Source organism: Gymnoscopelus braueri (genome assembly GCF_963280865.1).
Source record: "Gymnoscopelus braueri genome assembly, chromosome: 18".
Taxonomy (NCBI): domain Eukaryota; kingdom Metazoa; phylum Chordata; class Actinopteri; order Myctophiformes; family Myctophidae; genus Gymnoscopelus; species Gymnoscopelus braueri.
In genome coordinates this window covers 37,611,950-37,636,600 of record NC_137618.1, presented here as the reverse complement: position 1 = coordinate 37,636,600, position 24,651 = coordinate 37,611,950, and the positions used below count along the sequence as shown (strand labels likewise).

At 42.5% G+C, this 24,651-nt stretch overlaps 1 protein-coding gene across 1 annotated transcript in view; it reads right to left on the bottom strand.

Annotated features, from left to right (window-relative positions):
• adcy5 (adenylate cyclase 5) overlaps window positions 1–24,651 on the bottom strand; it is a 105,276-nt gene that overhangs the window by 17,166 nt on the left and 63,459 nt on the right. The window contains exons 4-8 of the mRNA XM_080412223.1: window positions 15,963–16,074; window positions 11,042–11,169; window positions 7,957–8,115; window positions 7,535–7,676; window positions 3,970–4,107 (exon numbers count right to left, since the gene is read on the bottom strand). Of these exons, the coding sequence (XP_080268349.1) occupies window positions 3,970–4,107; window positions 7,535–7,676; window positions 7,957–8,115; window positions 11,042–11,169; window positions 15,963–16,074 (679 nt within the window). The remainder of the gene's footprint in view (window positions 1–3,969; window positions 4,108–7,534; window positions 7,677–7,956; window positions 8,116–11,041; window positions 11,170–15,962; window positions 16,075–24,651) is intronic.

The window sequence follows — 24,651 nt, the reverse complement described above, 5'->3', positions numbered from 1 at the left end:
TACTTGGTCCCCCCCCCCTCTCTACACCAAATCTCTTTAGAGAAAATAGCAGAGTGGTGTGAGCTTGTAAATAGGCTATTTTCTGTGAATGTTCCCTCCAGAATAGGGATGCTAGTGTTCAAGTGGTGAAGTACACAACAACATTTTCTTACTACCAGCCTTGTCTTCAATACTTAGTTTTACGCACGAGACATCCAAGCACTATACACAAGTTATTGCAAAACAACAAATAATACACAGCAGTATTTTCACTGAGAACAATAATCTTAGAGATACCAGCTGAGCTAATTAGCTTTCCCAAAATGGTGCAGCAGCAAGCCACATAGTGTATATACAGTACATTGTACTGTACACTGCATAGAACACAGCCAGTGTTACCAGATTTAGTAAGAGAAACAAGCAGATCTACAGGTTCACAAGCTTGTAGATCTGCTATAAAAAAATATTTTTTAAAACATTTTAACTACACAAATCTTGTTTGGGGGTCCCTGGCACAAAATATGTATTTGTTCGTGGACAAATACATATTAGTTTAGGGGTCCTTGACATGAAACTATTTGAGAACCACTGGTTTAAACAACATTAGGAAGGAAGCCCAAATAAATAACTACACTTTCGAAACCAGCCCAAAAAGAACAAATACGCAACCCACAACTACCAATATTTACAAGCGACTTTACAGAGAAACAAGCCCAACATTGCTTATAATAAGCAGACTTGGCAACTCTGTGCAGCGGCTCTGCTTTGTGACAAACTGTATGAGAGAGCTGCATCAATAGTATGTACTGTAAGGCACTGTACTTTACATATATTATGTAGAACACAGCTCAACACCTCATACGGTCACTCACACTGCTGCTGCTCTGTCTGTCTGTCTCTGGATACAAGCAACAAGGACTACAGTAAGAATCAATGTCCCTCTTCCCTATCTCCCTCCCACACTCGCCTATGTGCGCAGACACGCACACGCACGCACACACACACACACACACGCACACGCACACACACACACACACACACACACACACACACACACACACACACTCACACAAAGAAACATTCTCTCATGCCCTTCGCCTGTCTTTCTATGCTCTCGTGCCATCGCTGCTGCTTACTTTATCTTTACGGGGTGCTGGGTGATTTATGTGCAATGTAGAAGGAGACAGGAAGAGACAGTAAGAGAGGAAAGACAGCGACATGCAGAGACAGACAGAAAAGGGAGAGAGAGAGGACAGGATGAGGGCAAAGTAAAACAAACATAAAAACAAACGTTCCAGATCAACAAGCCACCATCTCAGTAACCAACCAACTTTATACTTTATCGTCGCTCACAGAGAAAAAACAAACTGATTTTCAAACCAAAAACTGCAATTTCTTTTGTTTAAATTGCATAAATTACTATTCATTCACATCCGACCAACACAGAGGCTGCCACCGGCACAGAACGCAGCAGAGGAGAAGTCACGTTACTCGTCTGGTTAATTCAGCACTCGACGCGCTCAGCGGGGTGCGAGAACATGTCTGACAGCTCATAATCATTGACCAAAGGCCAACACACACACACACACACACACACACACACACACATCTGTAACAGCCAAAGAAGGGTCCAAAGAGCTCGCTGTGTGAAGCAATGTCGGTGTTCTGCACACACTCCACACAAAAGACTGCACAGCTAAATCTGCCCCATTTTTTACACTTTCAGGGTTGAATTAACACCCTCAAGGGTCAATTTTAAGATAAATTCACTTTTGTTAAGTTAAATTGATTTTGAATCAACCAGTAAACCATTGTCACCTTGGCAGCGGTGATTATAAAACAATTTAGAAAATATTCCGAAAAAATCTACAAGCTCACAAAATGCTGCAGCGCAATGCGTTGTGCACTTGCCGATCAGCTATTTTTGAAATATTGTTTGTGGTTAAGTGTTTCATTTATGAAGTGGTTACAACTTTAACAATGCTCTGGCCTGCTGAGTTGATGAAATAGAGTTGTTGCATGGATATTACACAGAAATAGGGTTGCAGGGACAACTACAGTAAAGTCTATTACTTGACCAAAGGCTATCTTCTCACCCACAATGGATATATAAATAAAAGCATGAATGTAATTAAGACATTCGACGCTCCCGAGACAGCAAGGGAGAGAGAAAGAGTGAGAGGAAGAAAAGGAGTGTGCGCTGACAACCCAAGATAACAAGCAAAAGATAACACTTGTGTGTGTGTGTGTGTGTGTGTGTGTGTGTGTGTGTGTGTGTGTGTGTGTGTGTGTGTGTGTGTGTGCGTGCGTGTGTGCGTGCGTGCGTGCCTGTGTGTGTGTGCGTGTGCGTGTGTGTGCGTGTGCACGCGTGTGTCTCTGCTCATGAGTGAATCACCATTCGCAGGGTTCTTTCGGCTCTGTGGGTGGCCAGAGTGGGAGAAGTAAATAAAGATGGAAGTCAAAATAGCCACATCACATTAACACCAAGCCAACCCCCCTGTCCTTATAAGCTCTTCCTTGTTCTACCTAAAGTGAACCCACCCTCCCTGGAGAGTTTGCATTCTTTTTTTTCTCTTCTTCTACCCACCCTGCTTCGAGTGTGAATGGAGCGACAGCTTGTTTTGGCATTTTGGTTCAACATGGCCGCTCATGTTTACCGCCACCTCCCTGACTGGCCCTCAAAGCCACTCCCAGCACTGTGTGTTGCATGTGAGGGGGGTACACCCCCCCTCACATGCAACACACAAGGGTCTTCTAGGTGTTAGAAATACATAGCCTTTGCCACCGGATGATGGACGAGAGGGTGTGTGGGTGTGTGTGCTGGGTGGGAATCACTGTGCAGTTCAAACGCTGTCATTTGCCCATTGTCATCATCGTGTCATCTAGTCGCTTTTAAGACAAATATTAGCCGTTTACGTTCTGCAAATGAGGGAACATCTTCTTGACCTCTTAACTTGTTTTCAAGCTGATAGGCTATCACTTTAAAATGTACTTTATTTAGTAAAGCATTCATAGCACCTCAACAGCTTCACAGCCTTATTACCGCTATGTATTATCTAAGCAATTAGTGTATATCTGAGACTGTGGTTCTCAAAGTGGTGTTCAGGGACCTCTGGGTTCCTTGAGGGGGTTTCAAATGGACCCTAACAGGTCTGTAACTCTGAGAGTTATGGGGGTCCTTTGAAATTGAAAAGTTTGAGAACAACTGTCATTGAACCACTGCATGTTACCGGCTCATGTCTACTCGCTTTACTTTGTTTTGCACTGCAGATAGGAAGCCACTGGTTGTCATAGCGACGCTCTGCGTAGGTGAGTGCTAAACGCTGTTAACGTTAAATCTAATGCTAAGCCTAATACTGTTCCGGAAACGATCTCTATTCTACCTGTGCGGTCCGACAAAAAAACTAAACAAAAAACTGTTTATGATAAAATTTTCGGATAAAAATAGGCCATGCAGTTTCACATTTAAAACAGATAATTTAAAAAGTTTGTTAACAGAATTTGGAAGCTTCCATCCCGTATACTGTAGGGGAGTCCGCCGATGCGCAACGACGCTACTGACCAACCAGTAGTCTGCAGTGTTTTCACGTCACCTTTTGGTATCGCCTCAGCTCGCTTGGAACCTCGAAGGTGATACCAAATAAATACCGGCACTTTTGCCTAATGGAAAGAAGAACTCTTAATGCCTGTGTTTGTGTCAACCTGGAGTTGACGTAAATACTTATAGCGAATACTATACCTCCCCATACACTGCAGGACTGCTACAGAGTGAGAAGACGCTTTAAAGGTGGTGTAAGTGATATAAATGTTTTTGTTTGTTAAAATGTTAAAGCTCTGTATTCTGATATTAATCATTGTTAGTGTTTGTTCACTAACAGGGGTCTCCTCACCTCTCCACTAATTTAGTACACAGAAAATACATTTTCACGTGGGCTACAATTATATGAAGATAGGGTTAAAAAGTGGTCCTTTATCGTCCCATGTTCTTACCATCCTTTTCATCTCCTTGGAGACCTGGTTGCCCCCCAAGTGGTTGTAGAATGGTCTGTCGGTCCAGTGGCCTGTGTTGTGGGTGACAGAGTTGGTCCGCTGACGGTTCATTTTGGCTATCATGGCCTTCTCTTCTTTCTGCGGTGAACAATGCGGGGTGTTAGCATGAGCACAACTGAAATGTACTTTAAAGTCATACTGAGTAACATTCATGGTGGCGACACCTCTTGTAGCTCCATTGTCATTACAGCGTTTGTCTACACAGAAGTACCACTCAAAAAGGAATGCTGCAGGATGCTGGATGATATTATTTAAAAATAAATACATAAATAAATGCATTTACGGTACAGTTCGGGTGCCTACAGTATACATAATTTGGTCAATACAATACAAATTGTGTTTAGAGTAGTTTAATTCACACATTTATGTTAAATTATATCAAAACTATGTTTTGTTTAATTGAAAAGGTTACACAGTACAGTATTACTTCTTATCACTCAAACAAAATAGCTGAAAATAGACGTAAGGATCTATGGAATGCTGTTACATTTCCTGTTCTACTCCCTTCTCTGCAATGCCTTCTATTCTATGCGAAAAAGTTGAAGAAAATGTATTATTTTAAGGATAAGCTTTAAGTTACTGTTGGGGTGGGTTCAATCTGACCGAGAATGACAGCAAAATAAATCAAATCTACTTTAGGTAGATTAGTGTAATTAATGGCAGTTTCCATCTACAGTAATTCTGTGTCTCGAGCTGCGGCCATGCCAAACACAACCAATCTAGTGAAAATGCAGCAAAACCAGTGGTGTAGAGTAACTAAGTACATTTACTCAAGCACTGTACTTAAGTACAATTTTGAGGTACTTTTACTTTCCTGGAGTATTTCCAATTATCAATACTTTTACTTCTACTCCACTACATCTCAGAGGCAAATATTGTACTTTTTACTCCACTAAATGTATTTGAAAAATGTTGTTCCTTGTTACTTCATAGATTTTGATTATTATTACAAAACATACAGGCCCTATTTAAACTTTGTCTATTTGAAAATAGCAGATCTACAAGATCTACGTCGCACGTGTTGTGTGCTCTTAGATCAGCTATTTTCAAAAGATTTGTATACATTTGAAACTTGTGAAACGAGACATTCTGCATAATGAGTACTTTCTACTTTTGGTACTTTAAGTACATTTTGATACCAATACTTTTGTACTTTTTCTCAAGTACATTTTGAATTACGGACTTTAACTTTTTAGTATAGAGTATTTCTACATTGCGGTATTGATACTTTTACTTAAAAGTAAAGAATGTGAGTACTTTTACGACCACTGAGCAAAACTGCAGCGCTAATTATTTCAAATAAACACTAAACTAAGGAAGTCAAGTAACATGATCTCCCCAGAGTCTCCCGTTCCACACAAGAGAGCAACAGAGGGAGCAGCAACAATGGAACAGAATATCACTTCACATGATACTTCTGCTGTAGGGAAACCTCGTGTCTCCATATTTCTACTTTTCAATAGTTTTTTGATAAATGAATGCCCTACTTCATCGTACAAGAGTGTCGTGCAAAAGCAGTAAAAATAGCCGATCTGCAAGCTTACAACGCGTTGCTGTGACGCGCTGTGAGCTTGTAGATTGCCTATATTTGCAAAAAATGTTTTTATCAATTCTGAAAGGGAAACTTAACCCATTAAGACCTGAAGCCGATTCTACAAATGTCTTCTAAATCCCAACAATATTCTGAAAAAACGTACGTTTCTATATCAGCGGTTATCAAACTTTTTCATGTCAAGGACAGCTAAAACTATATGAATTTGGCCGCGGACCCCCATCTCAAAATATTTTGTTCCAGGGACCCCCAGAAGCAAAGATTTGAGTTAAGAAATGTTCGCTTTAAAAGAATATATATTCAAAGATTTTCACACATTTTCACGTTTTTTCAAAAATAGCAGATCTACAAGCTCGTAGCGCGGCACTCGGTGCCGCACTATGAGCTTGTATATCTGCTATTTTTGAATAGCCAAAGTGTAAAATAATGCTTTTTGGCTCAAATAAAAAAATGACACAGATGCGTTCCAGGTCTTCATGGGTTAAAGTGGTCAAGTCTGCCTGTGGGCTTTAAAAATATTGAACCAATGCAAAGTATTAACACGAGCTTCGCTTGTGACTAAATAATAACCACATTGGATCCACTGGAACACAGGTTCTTTTTTCCCCATTTCCTGAAAAGCGAAGGGTTTTGGACGTACAAGGTATCAGCCCGACAGCGATGACATGCTATCTGTAGCCGTGGCTTGTGGTAGTGCTGGAGAACACAGATATATCTGATAAAAGCCTGCGTGGACATAAACAAACCCAAGCTCGTGCAGTGGAACAAGGATAAATTCACTGCTCGGCCGACACACAATTCGCATGGGAGGGATTCCCACAGTTTATAAATAAGGATATACGACCAACATGAACCGCCTGTAGCCTGTTCTCATCATGAAATATGGGCTCCGCCATAAATGGCGCACTGGTGTTGAACTTAATGTTACTGATAAAACATCTCGTATTATGGTTTATTGTATCATGTATCAAGTATAACACGGCAACGTTAGCTTATTGATTTCTTGCCTCACACCCGCAACCATTCTACTAGTGAAAGAAGCATTGACAAAGATAATAAAATAATGTACATGCACAACCGATCTACCTTTATATCTTATCTCAGGTACCATGTGTAAATATGTAGATAACTTAGCCCCCCCCCTCCCCCCCTTCTTCTTCCCTTTCTTTTTTTCTATGGAAATAACGATACGATGAGAACTATGCACGAAAACGAATTTCACCCACTTTTTTACTTCTGTAAACCTGTGATGTGACAATAAAAAATCTGATTCTGCTGGTTTCAGCCCCAGTTGTACATTTAGACAGTGGTGGAAAGTAACTACTAAGTACATTTACTCAGGTATTGTCCTTGTAAGTGCAATTTTGAGATACTTTACTTGAGTATTGTGAGCTTGCAGACCGGCTCTTTTCACTATTTTAGAAAATGTTTAATGTATAGGTTTTGAGCTCTGGGTTCCCAGAATTCAGGGTTAGTACCACCTGAGCAGGGCCCAGGTTAGGTTCAGAGAACCTTAAGGGTACCGAAGCCGTAGAGTATGGAAAGGAAATACTTATACGGTATGACACGGTTCTTAGTTCTTGTAGTCAAAAAGAGCGTTAAAGGAGTAGTTCACGCAAAACATTGCTTATTTTCAATTACACACCCCATGGAGCCTTGAATTCATGGAATAGTTTTTTTTCATTCCTAAGACAATGATTTGATGACCGGCGGAAAGATGCTAATGTCTCCGGTAGGAGACTCAAAGAGTCTCCATTGAGTCTCCTATTGAACGATGGCCCAGTCATCAAATTATTGGCTCAGGAATGGCTCAAAAACTCTCCATGAATTCAAGGCTTCATGGGGTGTGTAATCGATAGAAGTCATTTTGGGTGTGAACTATCCCTTTAAGTAGCACAGGAGGTGTCAGAAGTGGGATAGGACCACAGTAAGAGACAAGGAGAGGGCTAGTACTCGTTTCTGGCTGCAGCCCACGATGAGGTAGGTTTCTATGTTGTGCTTCTTCAGGTAGACGTCCCTCTCTCCACCTAGGCCGGGCTCCACGTCGTAGTCCCCGTTCAGATAATTCAGAGTGGCCTTGGTGATGTGGATACGCCTGGTCACACGCACGCGCACACACACACACACACACACACACACACACACACACACACACACACACACACACACACACACACACACACACACACACACACACACACACACACACACACACACACACACACTGTAAGCTGTAAAGGTCACATTTGAGCTTTTCAATCCTCGTCTCTATTTAAAGGTGGATTCTGCGGTGTGAGACTTGCGATAAGGATCACACTGGACACATTGTAACAAGCTTGTTAGTTTCGAGGTACATGGTAATTGGACAGACATACCCGGCCTTTCCCCCGGCCTCCATGTGATTGGCCAGCGTGACGTCGTTGGACCAGACGTCAAACTGCCACTTCCTGAGTCCCAGCACCCCGCAGTGCACCCTGCCACTGTGGATGCCAACGCGCATGTTCACGTTCACGCCCATCACCTCCCGCACCAGCCTGCCATACCACCAGACACACAGGGATAAAAGTCAAACAAACAAACAAACAAACAAACAAACGATTACTTAACTCCTTCAGTGCCAATGACGTGTAACACATAATTTTTTTTTCCAAATCCCAGAGTGCCAATGACGTGTAACCAGGGGTTGCATTGCTCACGGGACGGCCTAACACGCCATGCAACAACCTATTTGAACAGGAGCAAGCGCACGCACGTGCATAGATTTAAACCGACTTTAAATTCACACCTCAATCAAAGGCTGCCGACCGCTGGTTGTCACACCAGCATGAATTAACATAGGAATAACATAGGAATGAGCTTAGATGCATAGCTATAGACCCCTTAACAGACGACGTCACACTGGTTTGCAGGCGATAAGAATCAGTATTGCGCGCGTAGGTCTGGCACTGAGGGTGCGTTCGGAAATTGCGCACCGGAGCGCACTCGCCTATTAGTTTGTATTGGCCAGTGCGCACATTGCTGTAATTCCAAACGCACCCTATGTTGGGAATTGATTGCATGAAACAATCACCTGTGTGTTCAGTCTCAATGTTGGTAAACAAATAATTGGTCTATTGTCCATTGTGTGACCACGTGATTTTGACGTGACCACATCAAAACCGTGTTTACGCTAGATGGCGGATTGGCGGTGTTCGCCAACCTATGAGTGATCCTATGACTTCTGGATAAGAGTAGATCTGGAAATAATGTGGTCACAACAAACCCAGCTCCGTCCGATCTAATGTTAAAGGATTTAGACAAAATACAACACAATACAATAGAACAAGCTATATTCAACAGCCAATGACTAAAGAACAGAGGGTGACACGCTTTTTTTTCTCCGATGGAAGCAGAGACACTCCTCCGTCTTTTGCTCACAATGCGTCGCGATGCGACGCATTGTGAGCTTGTAGATCGGCTATTTTCAAAATATTTTTTATACATGTTGAACTTGTGAAATGGGACATTCTGCACAATGAGTACTTATACTTTTAGTACTTTAAGTGTAAGCTTTATTTTGATGTCAATACTTTTGTACTTTTACTCAAGTACATTTTGAATATGCGACTTCTACTTGTAACAGAGCATATCTACATTGCAGTACCGATACTTTTACTTGAGTAAAGGAAGTACTACTTCCATCACCGAGGACAGCTTGGCTGAACATCACGGCGACGCTTTGTGCAGACAGACACCCACAGGAACAAGAACACGTTAGTGAGATCCTCTTTCCTCAGCTCAGAGAGTCTGACAGATAGAAAGACATGGGACTTCGGTGTCGTTGTGTGGTCTTCCTGATTAGATAAAAGCCACATAGTCAGACAATGCTGTAACCCTAATCTCATCACAATGTCCCCTGTCAGTGCCCTGAAGACCACCTCTGAGTTCATCTAGTCCACAAGAGAGCCGCAACGGCCTTGATCGTACTTTTTTTTTGCCATTAAAAGTAAGTGCATGGCAAAGCAAGGTTTTAGTCCCTGTCGTAAAAAACGTCCTTTAAATTCTGGGTAGAAAATACATGAAGTCATCTTAAACACACCAGCAAGTGCTATTCTAAACAGAAAGGAAAGCAGCAGGAGGTAGACACAACAGATGATTCTCCAGGCAGTGAGTGGAAAGTAACTAAGTACATCTTATCTTATCTTATCTTACTACTATATAATTGACAAAAGCTCCGAAGTTCGGCAGCGATTCGCAAGCACAGGATCACTCCACATGCCTCCAAGACCCGTCACAGACTGTTGATCAGAGCTATGGCTATGTTTTAGGCATCTTACCCCTCCTCGATCAGTGATCAGACTCTCGGTTTGCATCTAGTTTACTCAATTACTGAGCTTAAGTACAATTTTGAGGTATTTTTACTTTACTGGAGAATTCCAATTTTCAATCATTTTACTTCTACTCCACTACATCTCAAAGGCAAATATTGTACTTTTTACTCCACTATAATTATTTAAAAACTTTAGTTACTAGTTACTTTTTGATTATTATTGCAAAACCACTTCAGACCTATAAATATACTTTGGCAATGTGAAAATAGCCGATCTACTATAGCTCACATGTAGATCTGCTATTTTCAAAAGATGTTTATACATTTTAAAACTTGTGAAAGAAGAAGAAGTACTTTTACTTTTGGTACTTTAAGTACATTTTGATGTCAATACTTTTGTACATTTACTCAAGTACATTTTGAATACCAAACTTGTACTTGTAACAGACTATTTCTACAATAAGGTATTGATACTTTTACTTAAGTAAAAACATTTAGTACTTCTTCCATCACTGCGTACAGGACTGAAGCACTGTTGCAAGGAATTATCCGACACACACACTATACTGTACACTTAATCAAACTACGGTAATCAATTTAATCAGTTAAAAAAAGGTTCAATATATATATTAAAAAATTATAGGCAAGTAGTAGCAGTATGGAATATCAAAAAAGTGTATTGATATTTGGTGAAGATTGGTGGAAAAAACAGTGCCTATATTTCACAGGGAATATCATTTTTCCTTTAAAGTATCATCTACCTTCACCTATTAACATATTAACCCATTAAGACCTGAGAAGATTCTAGAAATGTCTTCTAAATCCTAACAATTTTTTGAAAAAAAAACCAAAAAAAAAATTCCTCGGTTTTTCAAAAATAGCAGATCTACAAGCTCGTAGCGCGGCACTCGGTGCCGCGCTATGAGCTTGTATATCTGCTATTTTTGAATAGCCAAAGAAATCTAAAGCGACACAGATGCGTTCCAGGTATCAATGGGTTAAGAAACCCCTGGCCTTTCTGCCCATCCCATCCCAGCTTGGGTTCATTTCATTAGTGTCATATGCAATGACCAGTGATGCCCTATTTATAGAAGCTGTATTGATTAAAACAAAAGAGTGCAGCAGGCAGGCAGGCTGTGTTTAATACTCACGATATGGCCTCTATCATGTCCACTCCCATCTCCACACAGCAGTGGGCGTGGTCGGCCCGTGCCTCAGGCAGCCCAGACACACAGTAGTAGCAGTCCCCCAAGATCTTAATCCGTAGACAGTGGTTCTCCTGCCAAGCAAAGATGTAGCCAGGAAACACACACACACACACACACACACACACACACACACACACACACACACACACACACACACACACACACACACACACACACACACACACACGTTCAATTCGATAACAACTCTCAGTTATAAATGAAAGTCTGCCTCAAAATCTCACTACATCCTCTGATTACAATTAAGTGCCTATTGTGTTCAGCTGTGATTTGTATTTGTTTTGTGTCTGCATCAGTTCAAAGAAGAGGGTTAATTGGGACACGTTTCATTATAAAACACTTGAGGGACACAAACAGCACTGCCTGGTTTGTGAATAACTCAAGCACAGTCATTATTGCAGTGAAAGCGCATTGTTGTCAAGCATGTTCTTCTTTTGTGTGGCCATGCCCTCGTCTCTGGTCCTATGTCAAAGAGGCCAGCTGAAGGTGGTCTGTATAAGAAGCAGGTGGTAATTAAATGTTTGGCATGTCTTCTCAGACTAGTTGCCACACTCGTATGCTGTTCTGTCTGCCAGGCCCCACTTCTTCATAGATGATTTAAAGCGGCCGCGATCCTCTTACGTCGGCGGTTCAGCAGGGCCCATTGCTGGTGTGGAAAGTCTTCTCCTTTGATGCCATCTCCCGGGTCACAGATGGATTTGTGTGGACCCGGCCATCTCCCACTCATGCTTCCATGATGCTACCAGTCATGCGTTAATAGACCTAAAGTCCTTAGAAATAGAATAGAGCATCTCTTGTGCTGCCTTATTGTAGGGATGGCGGGCGGGACTTGGTTTGTTGTGGTTTCATGCAGGATGTGCCTGCAATGTTTTTGGGGCTTTCCTTGCCAGGGCAAGGGTAGCAGCCTCTCGTCGGAGGCCGGCTGGGGCGATTCCCATTTCCCACTAGGACTGGCAGGTGGAACACCGGGGTGGGGTTCAGGCCGCCAGCTATGGTCCGGTGATGATGATTGCGGTTACTATTGTCAGTGAAAAAGTCAAATAATGACCGATATATCATCCAAACCGATGTATACAGTAGTTCTAGTGTGTGTGTGTGTGTGTGTGTTAGGGCTGTCAAACGAATATTCGATATTCGAATATTATTTGAATATTGGGAAAATATGTATATTCGAATATGAAAATTAATATTCGAATTATTATTATTATTATTAAAAAAATATATGTTAATTTGACAGGGACACTACAAAAAACAATGCATGAAGTTATAAAAACAAACAAAAGATATGTTTTATTGGATCCGAGCACTCAATACATTGTTTTCTGTACTGTTTCTGTCATTTTTTTATAATAATAATAATAATATTATTCAAATATATTCGAATATCTGCACATTTTTAAGACCAATATTCGAATATCATTTCTGAGGAAAGTTGACAGCCCTAGTGTGTGTGTGTGTGTGTGTGTGTGTGTGTGTGTGTGTGTGTGTGTGTGTGTGTGTGTGTGTGTGTGTGTGTGTTTGTGTGTGTGTGTGTGTGTGTGTGTGTGTGTGTGTGTGTGTGTGTGTGTGTGTGTGTGTCTGGGGCAGGGCAGCTTCTTCTGATAGCCACCTGAGTGTCTCTGGAGCACATGCTCCGTGTAAATACAATCAGACCCACTGTTGCACAGACAGATGAGAGAGAAAGACCAAAGGGATCAAGAGACAAATAGTGCGCGACGTGTGTGTGTGTGTGCGCACACACACACACACACACGTGCGTGCGTGCCTGCATGTCTTTCTGTCTGCACGAAGTGCATCTAGCACTTTGCACAGACATAAAAGTGTCAGTGCTTTGCATCATGGATTGCAATAGGTATGTAAAAGCTATGGCACATCCTTGGCTGATTCAATGATTATGTCAGCTTCCAGGTGTTTATCGTTGCTGTCGGGTGGAAACCTTGTATGTCCAAAACTGATACTTTTCAGGATTCAAATTAAAAAATAGCAAAAATAGCGTGAGCTTGTATATCTAGCTATTTTTGCTACTTTTATGTGACACTGTAGTATTACTAAGTAGGGCATTAATTTACAGAGAAAAAATTTACATAAAAAGTTCAAATACGGAGATAAGAGGTTTCTGCCCGACAGCAACACTACTTTACATACTTACTGTATGTAATTTGTGACACTGACGTGCAGATAATAGATAAAGCCTCCTGGATGAGTGCTATTTCTAACTGAAACATCTTGGGGTTAAGCCATAAGACTTTGTGTCATAAAGTTTCTTCCTCCTGGTGTGTGGTGCAGAACCACCACCATCCACTAGGGGCAGTGGTTCTGAAATGTTTTCATGTCAAGGACCCCCAATTGATATGTATTTGGCTGCGGACACCCATCTGAAAATACTGGTTGCAAAATCTTTGAATAAGTGTGTGTGTGTGTGTGTGTGTGTGTGTGTGTGTGTGTGTGTGTGTGTGTGTGTGTGTGTGTGTGTGTGTGTGTGTGTGTGTGTGTGTGTGTGTGTGTGTGTGTGTGTGTGTGTGTGTGAGAGAGTGTGTGTGTGCGTGCGTGTGACATTCCTGTTATCAGAAGAAAATGAATCAAAGTCCATTTCCTTCTATAGTCGTCTCAGCCATTTTCTCAGACTGAGATTCACTCGTCAGTCAGCAGAGACTGCGTCTGCGACACGGAAAAACTAACCGAGACGCAAATATCAATCAATCAATCAATAAATAGATCAATTAATAGACGGGCGAATCATTTGAACAACCTGGCAGACCGACAGACTGTTATCTGATACAATCTCCACTGAGGTAAGAACAGGAAGATTATAAACAAGTGCTAAAACTATTACTGTTACTATGAGATTATAAAAAAGTGCTAAATGAATACTACAACAGCTAGTACAAACATTAGTACATACTAATACTATTGATACTGTTATTGTTGTTGTTTTTTTCTTCTAGTATTCCTCTGGTGTAACAGCCTCAGAGAACATTCCAGATCAGGTGTGTGACCGGCAGACAAAATGGCTTCCCGTTTAACTGTTCAGGAAGAGGAGCTGACCTGTCCCGTGTGTCATGACATCTTTAAACATCCCGTTGGGCTGTCCTGTGGCCACAGCTTCTGCAAAGACTGTCTGCAGGATTGGTGGACGGAAAGACCAACAAAAGAATGTCCTTATTGTCAGAAAAGATCCTCTAAGGATTATTCTCCAAACTTTGCGCTGAAAAACCTGTGTGAGAACCTCTTGGAGGAGAAAGGCCAGAGCTGCTCGTCGGTGCGCTCTAAGGTCCTCTGCACCGCACACGGTGAGAAGCTCAAGCTCTTCTGTCTGGACGACCAACAGCCGGTGTGTGTCGTGTGTCGCGATTCAGAGAAACACGCCGGACACAAGTTCTTACCCGTGGATGAAGCGTCTGGACGTTGCAAACAAAAGGTCCAGGAATCACTGAAGCCTTTAAAAGAGAAACTGAAGGTCTTTGATGAAGTTAAAACAGATTGCGACAAAACAGAAAATCACATCACGGTTCAGGCCAGGAACACAGAGACGCAGATTAAGGAACAGTTTCAGAATCTTCGTCGGTTCCTACAGGAGGAAGAGGAGGCCGCGATCGCCGCTCTGCGGGAGGAAGAGGCTCAGAAGAGTCAGGCGATGAAGGAGAGGATTGAGGGTCTGAGCAGAGAAATGGAAACCCTCTCCAATGCAATCCAAGCTGCTGAGGACCAGCTGAGAGCCGAGGACCACGTCTCATTCCTGCAGAACTACAAGACCACGATGGAGGGAGTCCAGCTCACCCTGCAGGACCCACCGCCGGTCTCAGGAGCGCTGATAGACGAGGCCAAACACCTGAAGAACCTGACCTTCAGAGTCTGGGACAAGATGAAGGACATTGTCTCCTACACTCCTGTCATCCTGGACCCCAACACTGCTCATCCTCAACTCACGCTGTCTGATGATCTGACCAGTGTGAGATGTGTAGAGAAACAGCTGCTTCCTGACAACCCAGAGAGGTTTGATGGCTGGTGCCATGTCCTGGGTTCTGAGGGCTTTAACTCAGGGTCTCACAGCTGGGATGTTGAGGTTGGAGACAATACATTTTGGAGAGTAGGTGTGTGTGTGGAGTCTTTCCAGAGGAAGGGAACCACAGGGAGTGGATACTGGTATACACGGTTCTATGAGGGTGAATACACAGCATTCTCCTCATCAGGGGTTAAGAGTACTAATCTCACAGTGAATCAGAAACCCCGGAGGATCAGAGTCCAGCTGGACCGGAACAGAAGAACGCTCTCCTTCTCTGATCCTGATTCTAACACACACCTACACACCTTCACACACACTTGCACTGACACTCTCGTTCCATTCATTTGTAATTATGATAAAGGTGATGGTAAGTCTCTGAAGATCTTACCAGGGAAGATCTGTGTTACTGTGAAAAACCACAGTTAGTCTGTTCACAGTTAGTCTGGCTGGTGTCCAATAAAAAACCTACAGAGTATATTGATCTGGTATTGATTAAGGGCTAATATTTTATGGCAGGTCATTCATGATCATTTTAAATCGGTTGCAATGATTATTTAATTCATGTATCATTCAGTTTCGAATGACTTTGGTATTACAGACAGACAGGCAGGCAGACAGACAGACAGACAGACAGACAGACAGACAGACAGACAGACAGACAGACAGACAGACAGACAGACAGAGTGTGTGTGTGTGTGTGTGTGTGTGTGTGTGTGTGTGTGTGTGCGTGTGCGTGTGCGTGTGCGTGTGCGTGTGCGTGTGCGTGTGCGTGTGCGTGTGCGTGCGCGTGCGCGTGCGCGTGTGCGTGTGCGTGCGCGTGCGTGTGTGTGTGTGTATCCTCACCGCAGCCAGCTTGTCAAAGCGGGCAAACAGTTCATTGAGCGTCATCACCAGCTCCTGAGCCGTACACTGGGAGGCCAGACTGGTAAAACCCTCAATGTCTGCAAACAGGATACTGTAGGGAGAGAGAGAGAGAGAGAGAGAGAGAGAGAGAGAGAGAGAGAGAGAGAGAGATCTAGAGTTATTAATTAAATTTTTAATTTTTAAGTGGTCCTCTGTTTCTTTGACTTTGACTCTACAGTGTATCGTTGCTGCCGGGCAGAAACCTCTCATCTCCATATTCTAACTATGTGTGTTTTTTCTAAAATCAACGGCCTGCTTGATGACACTACAGTGACGCACAAAAGCGTCAAAAGTAGCAGATCTGCAAGCTTGAAGCGAAGCGACGCGTTTTGAGCTTGACGATCTGCAGCTTTTGCTATTTTTGAATTTGAATCCTAAAAAGTAACAGTTTTGGACATATGAGGTTTCCATGCGACAGAGACGAGATTTCATGTTGGCCCACTGCATGTGTATACAGTATCGTCAATGCAATAACAACATGTGCAATATACATATCGCAAAAGACTGCTTGAACTGCAATAAATCTTATATTTACGTGACATGTATTCACACTGTATATTAACCCATTAAAACCGGGAACGCATCTGTGTAACCACTTTAACCATTATCTTATACTTTGGCTATTTTTGGAAAATCGTGAAAATCTGTGCAAATCTTTGAATATATATATTTTAAAGTGAACATTTTTAACTCAAATCTTTACTTCTGGAACAAAATATTTTGAGATGGGGGTCCGTGGAAAAATACACAATTTTGGCGGTCCTTGACATGGAAAAAGTTTAAGCACCACTGATATACCAACCAAACAACAAAAAACAATTTAAAAACAAATTGCAGATCGTAGCGTGGCACTCGGTGCAACAAACTCACAACTCATCGCGAGGCGTTGTGAGCTTGTAGATCGGCTATTCTTTCTCACTACTTCTTAAAAGTGTTTTTCCCCCCTAATTTATGGACTTTCTTTGAAGTTTTTAGATTTTTTTAAAGAATAATTAAAACAAATGTAGGAAACAAAAAAAGGGATATTGACCCGCAACCCAAAAAAAGAGAGCCAGTGGTCTAAATCACTGTTTCCCAAACATGGGTCCCGACCCATTGTTTGGGAAACAGTGATTTAGACCACTGGCTCTCAATGTGGGGCCCAGGGACCAAGAGGGGTCCAAATGAACTCTTACAGGTCTGTAACTCGGTTCTATTTGTACACTCTCAGAGTTAAATTAACACTGAGGAATTTACGGTGTAAATTGGGGTCCAAGATGTTTTAAAAAAATGGTATCCAATGGGGGGGTCTGTGGCCTGATGCATATCAAACTGGGGGTCCTTGAAATGAAATTGTTTTCTATTTGCCAGCTGTATTGGTATAGATGCATTTCCAGACAACGTCACACTGATATGAACCAGTATACGCGCAGGCCAGGGCCAGGGCCAAAAGAAGAATTAGATGCAATGGAGAAGTGGTCACATAGCACTCACGTGTAAAAATTTATCCCATCAAACTTTCAGAAGCTGTTTTCCTCCCAGTGTGGAGGAGGAATGTTTAGGATGGATGTTTACTGTGATCTCTCGCTCTTGAAATATATGCCTCGGTTTATGTTGTGTGTAAACAATTATTTTCACATGAAAACTGCGATTTTCAAAACAAGAAATCTTGTTTTGATTTTTTTTCTTCTATAAAGCACCTGTGTAACCATGGCAACAACTGACGCCAAATGACCTGAATGACAGGACTGATTATCATTGGACCATTGTGAGTCCCATTATATGATTGGCTGACCTGCAGAATATACTGCCTCCATGTACTGTATAGAACTGTGAGTATGATAGAATGGCTGCGTTCGGGCCGGTGCAGACTGAAAGGTTGTGCTGACAGAGTGTCTGCCCTGTCAAGCTAGGGTGGAGAAAGTGTGTGTATAATTAAGTCAGTGCGTGCATGTGCTGTATTTGTGTGCGTGCGGCGTGTGCGCGCGGGCTCGCGCACGTGTGTGTGTGTGTGTGTGTGTGTGTGTGTGTGTGCACTTGCGTGGACCCAAATGTCCCCATAGTAGAACTTGAGAAATTGACATTGTGAGATCCTCACAAGAGAAATGATTGTTTTATGGTTTTAAAATATTTTTAGTGTCAGGATTACGATTAGGAAAAGATGCAGGTTGGGGTTAGGGTGAGGATAAGGCATTAAGGTTAGGTGTCGGGGTTGGGGTTAGAGTTTTGCCTATTCCCTATTTTATACTTACTTATACGATAGAACTTGCACAAAAACTAATTTCACCCACTTTTTTTTTACTTCTGTAAACCTGTGATGTGACAATAAAGCTGGTTCTGATTTTGTTAACTTGTGCGGCGATGTTACACACACCGGAAAGTAGCAGATCTACAAGCTCACAACGCATCACAGCGCGATGCGTTGTGATGCTTGTAGATCTGCAATCTTTTGGCTACATTCGGCTATTTTCAATGCTGTCCTAAGATGTTTATGTCCTCGCAAGAATAGTAATACAAAACTGTGTGTGTGTGTGTGTGTGTGTGTGTGTGTGTGTGTGTGTGTGTGTGTGTGTGTGTGTGTGTGTGTGTGTGTGTGTGTGTGTGCGCGCGTGTGTGTGTGTGTGCGTGCGTGCGCGTGTGCACTCTCTACGTGCTTACAATGCAAGTGACTACACGCACGTGAAAAGTCAGCTATATCTATTCCTGAGAACGCTGTAAAGCGATACCGCGGCAGGGTTTGTGTTTGCGGGGCGGAGACACACATTCATCGCTCTCCTCACGCCATAGCGCAACAACAGGGCCGATGATCTCATCTGACTCAGTGACTTTAGTTTCCCTGTGAAAGATGCAGAGACAATGGGAGTGGACTGACAGGTAGACAGTAATGTGCTCAACAGTTCGCTGCTATAAGAGAGAGTCGGGTTGGCACTGTGTGACACTGAAGGAGACGACCCAAGGAGCCTGGCGCTGAAAGGCTGGCGTTGTTCACCACAACATCATCTAAAAAAAAAAATCTCATGCGTTCAGGTTGTGTACTACAGATTCAAGTACACAATTGTTCCTTACTTAGATCAGTGGTTCTCAAACTGTTTCATGTTAAGGACCCCCAAAATGATATGTATTTGGCTGCGAACCCCCCCCCCCCCCCCCCCTCTAAAAGATATTTTGTGCCAGGGATTTTTCAAAAATAGAAGATCTACAAGCTCATAGCGTGGCACTCGGTGCCGTGCTATGAGCTTGTATATCTGCTATTTTTGAATAGCCAAAGTATAAAATGAATGTTCACATCAATGAGGTTCATTCGATGGCCATTAACCATTTAAAATCCTACTGTATAGTGACCAGAGTACCCCAGGGCTTGATAGTAGGCTCCCTCCTGTTTTAGCTCTATACTAAATATCTGCTGCAAAAAGTAGGCGATCTATAAGCTCACAGTGCGACGCGTTGCGAGCTTGCAGATTTTAGATTTTTAGAGCGGTTTCAAGAACAGCTTCAAGGAGGTGGATTTCAAAGAAGACTATTAAGAGAACGCTGAGAACCAGAACAGTCCGATGATGAATGTCCACACCAGCATGCCCCGCAGTCAGCCTGCGCTGTGAACTCAGTGCTACAAAGTACTTAAGAGTAGCTCTCTCTCCTCCCCTGCTGGGACCTGGCTCCATCACTTCCTCCCACCCCAGAAAGGACTTCAAACTCAAACCATTTCTTCCGCCACTGACATAGGAACTATTTAAAGAACAGAGACGACAAAAGCCCTCTGGCATCTTGGGCCTCATCTCCACGCCCGTGTCTTATTTCTTCACATACTGTAGCACTACTCTAATTTAAGAGACAAACAAATATTCAAATACAGTATATACAAAATATACAAATATTCTATTGCTTGGACACTGGTTTTCTACTCTTTTACTGCTGTGCTGCTTGTAATGGTGACAAATCAGGAATTGTGTTTATTCTGCACTCGCTGTAAGCCTAAAGTGTCTCTGAAACACTTAATTTAAAGGCATAATTAATCTAAGACAGAAGCACGAGGACAATTCTAGCAGCTCACCAGCAGAAATGATCAACATAAATCTTATACTGTTTACTTAGCACCTAATAACTAATATCTAACTTACAGCAAAGTAAGATCTAGAGAGGTGATAAATGGAAAGAAGATAGAGAATATGGTAAAAAGAAAAGACCGAATCAACTATATTGTCACATCACAGGATTAAATGTGTAAAGAAGTGAGTGAAATTCGTTTTTGTGCATGCTCCATAATTTATGTTGTTTTCAGGAAGAGAAAAAGAAAAGAACAGGGGGGGGAGCAAGGAGGGGGGAAAATAATAAAAAATAAAAGACCAGAGTGAGAGAGAAAAAAAAAGTACACTAAGAAATAGACTAAGATGACAGTTCTAAATGCACATGGGTCCTCAGATCAAACAGGCTCGAATTGATCTCAGCGGGTGGCTGCCTGCAGTGCAGCCCACAGCATCACAGACGGGTGTGGGTGGGTGGAGATATGTTTATGTGCATACCGTTGCTGTCGGGGGGACAACTTACGTATGTCAAAAACTACAACGCACTTTTCAGAAAATGGGGAAAAGAACCTGTGTTCTATTGGATCGAATGTACATTTCATTGGTTAAATATTAATAATTTAAAAAAAAAAGTGCAGAAGACACGCACATCCCACATCTACTAGGCTGGGTTATGTTGAGTGTTCCAATGCAGGTTCATTGTTATGATCAACACTTGTTTTGATCTGGGTATTAACGATACCAGATCGATACATTCAAGATGAATCAAATATTTTCTTTGCAGTGTCCCCCTCGCAGGCAAGAGTGAGTCAAGTGCAGCTAAAGTGACTGACAGATGTGTAGGAGCTCCCAGGCGGGCCATGTCTCTGGTTAGCAGCAGTGGTATGGCCCCCAACCTGAACACACACACACACGCACGCACATGCACACGCACACACACACACGCACGTGCACGCACATACACACACACGCACACACGCACACACGCACGCACGCGCACACGCACACGCACACGCACACGCACTCGCACACGCACACGCACACACACACACACACACACACACGTGCACACACACACACACACACACACACACACCACACACACACACACACACACACACACACACACACGCACACGCACACAACTGTTGTCATGGGGACAGATTGTCCGTCATTAGCGGAAGAGACAGCATGTTTTGTACAAAGAGAGACTTACTATTGTGCCTCGCAGAATGTGTTTGTGTGAGTGAGTGAGTGTGTGTGTGAGAGAGAGAGAGAGAGAGAGAGAGAGAGAGAGAGAGAGAGAGAGAGAGAGAGAGAGAGAGAGAGAGAGAGAGAGAGAGAGAGAGAGAGAGAGTCAGAGAAAGGATCAAGACTAGAGCGAGCAGTGAGTACTACACTGTACATAAATAAAGCTATGCTTCAACCATAGACCATAAAAAAAATACATCCCAGTGTACATAACATATAATGTTTTTTACTTAGCATGGGTTTTTCTTTTTCTTAGCTAGGGCTATTTGAGGCCATCAACAGATGGCCTTCCACACACTAATGGGTTATCAATTGCCAACCATCAATGGTATCATTAGAACTAGGGGTGCAACAGTTAATCAAACTAATCTATTGAATCGATTCTAAAAAAGAATCAATGATTGATTTTCATAAAAAGTTAAACATTTTGGGAGATTTTTTTTTTATCTGGCTTTTTCCCACATAAAAAAATGTATAGATAAAATAGCTGATCTACAAGCTCACAATGTGTCGCAACGCTCACGTAGTGAGCTTGTAGATCAGCTATTTTCCCTATTTTTGTGTGACACTGTTGATGTGACGTGTTGTGAGCTATTTGGCGTATATCAGTTATTTTTGTGTGACACTGTTGTACGACAAAGTATAAAATAGGACTTAAAGGAGTAGTTCACCCAAAAAATTACTTATTTTCTATCAATTGCACACCCCATGAAGCCTTGAATCCATGGATTTATTTGTGTTTTTGTCACATTCCTAAGCTAATAATTTGATTCCTGTCTCCTACCGGATACATTAGCCGCTAGGAGACAGGAATCAAAGTAGATTCTTTGTGTCTCCTACCGGAAATACACCCGGGAATCAAATTATTGGCTTAGGAATGCAACAAAAAACAAAATAAATCCATGTATTCAAGGCTTCATGGGGTGTGCAATTGATTTCTTTTTTTGGGTGAACTCCTCCTTTAAGGGGGTACTCAGACTTATCGATTTAGTCGAATATATATGTATTTTTAGAATTTTGAAAAATAAAACAAATGATCAAAAAGACGAAGTAAGTAAGTAGACTTGGTAACCAATGTTTCCCGGGCCATGTGGCCCATGGCGCAGGAGCCTGTCTCCTGTTTCTGTAGCGCGAGGCAGCTTGATGTACATGACGCTAGTGTGTCCCAGGGGGGGACTTACTAGCGTCATGTCACGCTTCTCAATTATTTGACTAATCGAAAAGGTAATCCATAGATTAATCGCTAAGAAGATAATGGGTCGTTGCAGCCCTATTTAGAACACAGTAACACATGCCACAGTGCTCTGGGACTGAGGGCGGGAGGAGAGCAAGAACATGGAATGAACGAGGGAGTTACAAAGGGTCTGTATCTGTAAGGTTCGTTTAATCGTTACCTAGGCGATGATGACTCACTCACCAGAACACAGCGTTTACATCCCAGGGCTTTATTTCAGCCCTTGAGTGACAGCAATCAGTAGGAGAAAGAGGGTCCTGAGAATAAAGCATTAACCTCACCGCCACCCAAACCACCTTAAACCCTCTAGACTTAGGAAACTTGACCTGAGTTGGCTCTGTACTTGGACCGCTTTGCTCCGTCTACAACAAATCTCTACAAGCTATTTTTATTCATGCAATGTTTGGCTGATGTTCCCCCTAGAATATGGCTGTTTGTGTGGTTAAGCATTAGACCGTTGTGGAGAAAAATCACAGTGGTCTGAATTAACCTAAAGACAGTGGATGATAACAGAGACAGAGGGGAAGGGCAACAGAGAGAGAGAGAGAGAGAGAGAGAGAGAGAGAGAGAGAGAGAGAGAGAGAGAGAGAGAGAGAGAGAGAGAGAGAGGGAGAGATGGAGGGAGATACAGTCAGTGACAGAGCCACAATGAGAAGAATCTGGGAACCCATCGGCAAAAAAAAGGAAAAAAAAGATTTGAATTTGCTGAGCGCTGATTCTGTCTTGAGAGATTACAATGAGACAGAGAGAGACACTGTGACAAGAGTTTGAGACAGTCCCATTTCCTGTTGACACAGCTACATGGCAGAATGTGGTCTGGAGTCAGCTTTCAGCTGAATCAAAGCTGCGCTGTGCGGGCAAGCCCTGACCCCGTGACCTCCTCTCCTCCAGGAGACACTGCCACCAACCAGCTGCCTTTTATCTACTAGCTGGCCGATTAACTGCGACACGCACGCGCACGCACGCACACACACACACACACACACACACACACACACACACACACACACACACACACACACACACACACACACACACACACACACACACACACACACACACACACACACACACACACACACACACACACACACAAAACCATCTCTGTCTTTCTCCAGATCTTTATGCTCCTCTTTTCCCAGATCAAAGTCCATCATTTCAATCTCAACTCCTTCTTAAAGTACCATACTGTACCAACGTCATTACGCATCAGTGTCTATTCACAGCCATATATCTATCAGACATAAATACAATGTACACAATTTGACAGATAGTGGCTTTTCAGATTTTGCATTGTTTATTTCTGCATATGTCATGTGTTACCAAACATCTTTGCATGGCTAATAAGTCATGGACTTTTGAATTTCATAATTCAATCTTTGATTCAGGGACTATTGTTTTTGGCAGACTTTTTTTTTTAAAATCGCTCGCTTTAAAATGCATGAGCAATAATATTTAGTGTGTTAGATTACCTATTTTAAGCAAGTTTCATGTCCCTGCAAGTTGATTTTGACACTGTACTGAAATGAATGGAAACCAATCGCTTCCTAAAAAAACAAACAAACCATGGCATGCTTTGGGAAATGGCCGGTAGAGTCAACCGGTATCGTCCTTTAACGTTTTGTTTGTTTTTTCTTAATTTTCTAATCTTTTTCTTTACTTCCTTCCATCGCTCTTTCTGTGCTCCTTTGCAGACCCTGGCCCGAACACACAACAACAAACTAATCTATGCACAGCATCTATTTACACCGGCCTGCCTACCACACAGACAATCTGTGAGATGCTTTGAAAAATGCCTCCATCACACTCAAATAGAGGGTGCACGTAGTGTGTGTGTGTGTGTGTGCATGCACACATTGCTGCACAACACACAAAGCAGGTTCCGCACGAACTTCAAACAGAGCATAAAAGCCCAAGGTACATATCACTGTTTATCTTTTATGCAACCTTCTCTCTGTGACCCACAATGTCAGATTAATGGGCATACTGGCCCAGACACTGGTAACAAAGGCAACATGAACCCACCATGGTGTTCTATTTCAGAACATTACTCTGACCCTGAGAGGGCAGGCAGGCAGGCAGGCAGGCAGGCAGGCAGGCAGGCAGCATCAAAACATCCGGCCCATAATGCCGTTTGGCCTCC